This window comes from the organism of the source record quoted next (assembly GCF_019968955.1).
Source record: "MAG: Porospora cf. gigantea A chromosome Unknown PgA_NODE_11475_length_1124_cov_1060.7, whole genome shotgun sequence".
NCBI classification, from domain to species: Eukaryota; Apicomplexa; class Conoidasida; order Eugregarinorida; family Porosporidae; genus Porospora; species Porospora cf. gigantea A.
In genome coordinates, this window is record NW_027151302.1 from 1 (window position 1) to 1,124 (window position 1,124).

The window sequence follows — 1,124 nt, forward strand, 5'->3', positions numbered from 1 at the left end:
TCCGGTCTTCGCTGCTGTTCATAGCGAGGGCTACAAACAGCCACCAAAGAAGCCAACCCAACCGTGCGGATCCTGCGGTCGCATCGATCATTTTCGCAAGGATTGTCCTTACAGGGAGTATCGATGCAACAACTGTCAGCAGATCGGTCACCTGAAACAGGCCTGCCGAAACTATGCGAAGAAGGACACGCAAGGAAGGGTCCGACAAATGGTGGAAATGAGGCCTGGAAAGGTGCAAACTGCAGTTGCAGTCGACAATTCCACAAAGGACCGGGTCCTGACCGCCCAGGACGTCCTTCAGAACCTCTTTGACGCAGCAGTAAAGCGATCCGATAAAGCTACTATCAAGCGCAAAGAGAAACAAAAGAAGACTGGAAAACTCCCGAAACGCAAGAAGAAGGAACATCCCGTCGGCGCTGCAATCGAAGCCGATACCTCGGAATCCGACTCTGAGATCGACGAGCTCATCACCAACCTGCTCACGACTTTGGCAGGGAGCGAAACTGAATCTCAGCAGTCGGAGGAGTCCGACTGACTAGGATCCATGCCATGCCTGCTTCGACTTCCCGTATCGATCGGCCAGAAGACACTCGAAGCAGTCATCGACACCGGAGCATGGCCCAGCGTCGTCTCACCCAAGGCTCGCGATGAGCTCGATCTACCACTCTCCAATGACACGATGCGACTGCGTGGTCTTGGAGTAACCACCGCCCAGCTGACAGCACCAACCGAACTAACATTAGCCAAGACGGGGATAAGGACACGTTTCTGCGTCGTCCCTAACTTCCCATTCGACTGCTGCATCGGACTGAGAGACATACTACGAGTGCCCAGTCTGAGCCAGGCGCTCTTGCAGCTCTTCACCCCTGAACGATGCCATATCGCAGGCGCGGCGTCGGCCGGTTTTCCGCCAGGAAACAGCGACTCTGAGCGTATGGACGCCTCTCCGAAAATATATGAGAGCCAAATCGGACAACTCCTTTCACCCGAGTTACCGGAAAACACCCGCGACAGAGTTCTAAACATATTCAACGATCACAAGCAAGCATGGCTGCACCCTCAGTTCGGTCGGTACAATGGGCCGCCAGCACGCATAGAAGTACTCGAAGCACCACACCGCTGCA

At 54.7% G+C, this 1,124-nt stretch overlaps 1 protein-coding gene across 2 annotated transcripts; it reads left to right on the forward strand.

Moving 5' to 3' along the window:
* Positions 1–114: 114 nt before the first annotated feature.
* On the forward strand, positions 115–535 carry KVP18_004202 (uncharacterized protein; the record flags this gene model as incomplete). 2 transcript variants are annotated; one of them, XM_067956591.1, is made up of 1 exon in its annotated part: positions 115–535. In XM_067956591.1, a coding segment is annotated over one exon (421 nt), but the record flags the coding sequence as incomplete, so codon positions are not given. The 2 variants fall into 2 exon arrangements, with proteins under 2 accessions (XP_067813629.1, XP_067813630.1); XM_067956592.1 differs by having other exon boundaries at positions 218–535.
* Between the last annotated feature and the right edge of the window lie 589 nt (positions 536–1,124).